The 3777-nt window shown below is 33.8% G+C and overlaps 1 protein-coding gene across 1 annotated transcript in view; it reads right to left on the bottom strand.

Annotated features, from left to right (window-relative positions):
• Positions 1-3777, bottom strand: part of MAP2K5 (mitogen-activated protein kinase kinase 5) — a 132264-nt gene that overhangs the window by 25398 nt on the left and 103089 nt on the right. Inside the window, exon 19 of the mRNA XM_015638417.3 lies at positions 1848-1909. Within this exon, the coding sequence (XP_015493903.1) occupies positions 1848-1909 (62 nt within the window). The remainder of the gene's footprint in view (positions 1-1847; positions 1910-3777) is intronic.

Below are 3777 nucleotides of genomic sequence, written 5' to 3'. Positions count from 1 at the left end.
ATTTCATTTTATTTTACTTTATTTTATTTTATTTTATTATATTTTATTTCATTTCATTTGACTTTATTTTATTTTACTTTATTTATTTTATTTAACTTTATTTTATTTTATGTTATTTATTTTACTTTATTTTATTTTACTTCATTTCATTTCATTTCATTTCATTTCATTTCATTTCAATTTCATTTCATTTCAATTTCAATTTCATTTCATTTCATTTCATTTCAATTTCATTTCATTTCAATTTCAATTTAATTTCATTTCATTTCATTTCAATTTCATTTCAATTTCAATTTCAATTTCATTTTTCAGTTTGGGACCAGTCTCATCAACATTTTGGGGAGGATAAAGGAGCTGGAGCTCCACTCCCAAGGTTGTTCTGCAGAATCCTCCAAATCCCCTTGGTCCTTGTAAGCCAAAACCTCTGAAAACCGAGGCCTCTGTTACACCAACGTTAATTATTCAGTTACTTTAATTAACCGCTCATCAGCCGCTTGTTGTGTCTGCGTTTGTTCCAGGCCTCTCAGATACTTTCTGCAGGCTCAAAATTCAGTTTTTTTAGTCACTTTTTACCCCAAAACGTGTAAAACCCAACCTCTGTGGGGTTGAGATCTTGGGGGAGGACGAGGAAAAACCCTGGAAAAGCAGGAAAAACCTCTGGATAAAGTCACATCCCAAAAATTCATCATTTTGTGCATAAACGCCTCCCTTTTTCAAATTATTTCTGGATTTTGAGGGGTTTGGGGCAGTTAAAATGTGATTTTTCCCTTTGCTTTGCTGCTCTAGGATCTGTTGCCGTCCAGGTTTGCATCCTCTGCTCACTCAAGAACTGTTTATTCCACAACCTCCTCCTCTCCCCAATTCTCCTTTCATTTAAAAGGAGATTCCCAATGAATTATTCCGTTTTAAGGACAGCAAATACACCCAGAAATGTGATTTAAACCACAAAAATTACTGAGAAGCCAACGAATTCATCCAGGCCTTCCTAAACACTGAGGCAATTTTATATGAAATATTTAGGAGGGGGGAAAAAAAACCCAACCTAAATCTTAAATTTTAAATCTTAATTTTTAAATATTAAATTTTAAATCTTAATTTTTAGATTTTAAATATTAAATTTTAAATTTTAAATATTAATTTTTAACTTTTAAATCATAAATTTTAAACCTTAATTTTTAAATTTTACATCTTAAATTTTAAATCTTAATTTTTAAATCTTAAAATTTTAAATTTTAATTTTTAAATTTTAGATATTAAATCTTAAATTTTAAATATTAATTTTTCAATTTCAGATATTACATCTTAAATATTAAATCTTAAATTTTAAATTTTATATATTAAATCTTAAATTTTAAACCTTAAATTTTAAATCTTAATTTTTAACTTTTAAACCTTAAATTTTAAATCTTAATTTTTCATTTTTAACTTTTAAATATTAAATCTTAATTTTTAACTTTTAAACCTTAAATTTTAAATCTTAATTTTTAACTTTTAAACCTTAAATTTTAAATCTTAATTTTTAACTTTTAAATCTGAATTTTTAAATTTGAAATTTTAACTTTTAACCACACCCGAGTTTGGCAGACGAATTCTCCAAGGCTCTCACACTCAGGGTGATGTTTATTAAAACCCCCCCTAAATAAATAAAACCCCAAGCCCTGTAAGCACTTTTAGGACCCTTTGTGTAAATAATTTTGACATCATTTAAGGAGTTTGCTCTGCTTTTTTTGCTGCCCCAAGCCCCCCAGGAAGGGATGGAGGGATGGAGGGATGCAGGGAGGTTTTGGGGAGCTGGGAGTTGATGATGGATCATTTCCACCCAGCCCATGGATGTGTGCAAAGCTCACCATTGAGTGATGAAGTGCACAAATGGCTCCGAGAATTCTCCTGCTGGAAGCACCGGTGATTCCTGGCATTGCAGAGACAAGGAGAGCGGTCAGCAGCAGGGAAATGCATTTTTTTGGGTTCTTTTCTTTGATTGTTATTTAATTTATTTATTTTTTTTGGAGCAAAATAACAGCAAAACAAAACACACACAAAAGAAAACCCCAAACCAAACAAACCCAACCCCCATCTCACCATTAATAATAACCCCAAAATCTCCTTTTTCACACGGATTTGAGACAGAAAGGTACAAATTCTTTGGAGGATGTGTTATAAAACACTGAATTTCAACTAATGAGTATTACACAATGGGTAAAAACATGTGGAAAGACACTGAGGGGAGGTGAAAAAAGGACAATGATAGCCACAGGGTAAAAAGGAAGGTAGGGAAAGTGTAAATGAGAAATTAATGATTATTTAAGTAACACACAAATGGTCTTGTAATTAACAAAGAGCTGTGAAATTATTCTTGTGTTGACCTTTGTTTCTTTCACTGCAATCGCTATTTATTTACACTCATGTTTATTTACACTTATTCATTTTCCAGGCTGTCCTCATATGCTGCCTGTTCACGATTTAAAAGGCAAAAAAGAATTTTTTAAAAGCCAAAAAAAAATTAAAATAAATAAATAAGGAGTGAAATAAAAGCAGGATTTACCAGGCTAGTGATAGAAAACAACCAGCCAGTATTTATGGGAGAAAAATTAAAAAAAAAAAAAATGGGAAAAAAGCACAGGAGGGAAAAAAAAAAAAAAATGAAGATTAGGAAGAGGGAACAAACAACATCAGCATTTGCAAAGAAGGGCTTTACGAATTTAGGAGTTTTTCCAGGAATGACGGAGAGCTCCACTGTGTTTATGGTGTAACAGCTCAGGATGTAATGAAATTACACTGCAGAGTACTTTAACAGTGTCATCTCATTAGACCTACAGTTGGAACAAGAGAGCCACATAAAACACGCAGCTGCAAATGACTCCATTCTCATCTATTCTCATTTGCTATTAAAAATACCTTTCGGCGTCTTTTTTCCTCCCTGACATCCCTCCACAAAGTACCCTGCAAAGTATGATACATGCACCTATTTAAATTAACAAAGGAATGACTTATTTTAATCTCACTGTGCTTTGGAGTGCTTTGGCCATTTGGATGAGCAATATATCATTACATACAACCTTCCAGCGCTGCAGGCAAGAAACTCGGAGCGTGCAGCATTTGGTGGGAGCCAAACAATTTCTCTAGCACACAACTGTGTCAAATGCATGCATGTATTCATTATGGGGAACGGGGAAATAGCTTTGATGTAGTGGAAAAAAGAAGATGATAAAAGCACCTCTGCAATGTGTGTGCCATTATCAATGGTGGCAGATAGACACGACTGCAGAGCCTCCTGTGTGATTAGTAAATATACATATAATTGCTGTGGCCAATTATCAGAAAAATGAGATCGGTAATTACAAGAGAGAAAATTAACTAGAACTCTTATTAAGGCTTTGTTTCCAATCCCAACAATTGGAAACTGCTGGAAAATACAATTAAATCAAAAGTAGCTCAAGAGTAAAAGGAGAAGCCAAAATTGCTCGACGATTTTCAAAGACTTCTATTAAATACAAGGAGTTTTTCACAGATCGTGGCCAAATTCTCTTTGAACTCAGGCAGGGCGAGGGAGAGGTTATTGTTTCCAAACTTAGAAATGACAGCAATCCAGGGGAGCTTTCTGCTGGAGAGCAGAGGGAACACAAGGAAATCGGCAGCACAATTAAACTTTCTCCACTTCAAAGCTCTGCCCATGAAAATGATCTGGATTAACAGAGAAAACCCAGGGAAACGCCAGCCTTGCTCCGACAGAGCAGGATTTGCCTCTCCCAGTGCTTCCCTCTTGACCAGCAGAACTCC

This window comes from Parus major, chromosome 10 (assembly GCF_001522545.3).
Source record: "Parus major isolate Abel chromosome 10, Parus_major1.1, whole genome shotgun sequence".
Taxonomy (NCBI): domain Eukaryota; kingdom Metazoa; phylum Chordata; class Aves; order Passeriformes; family Paridae; genus Parus; species Parus major.
Note: the sequence above shows the minus strand (reverse complement) of the source record. Positions and strands in the feature narration are given on the sequence as shown.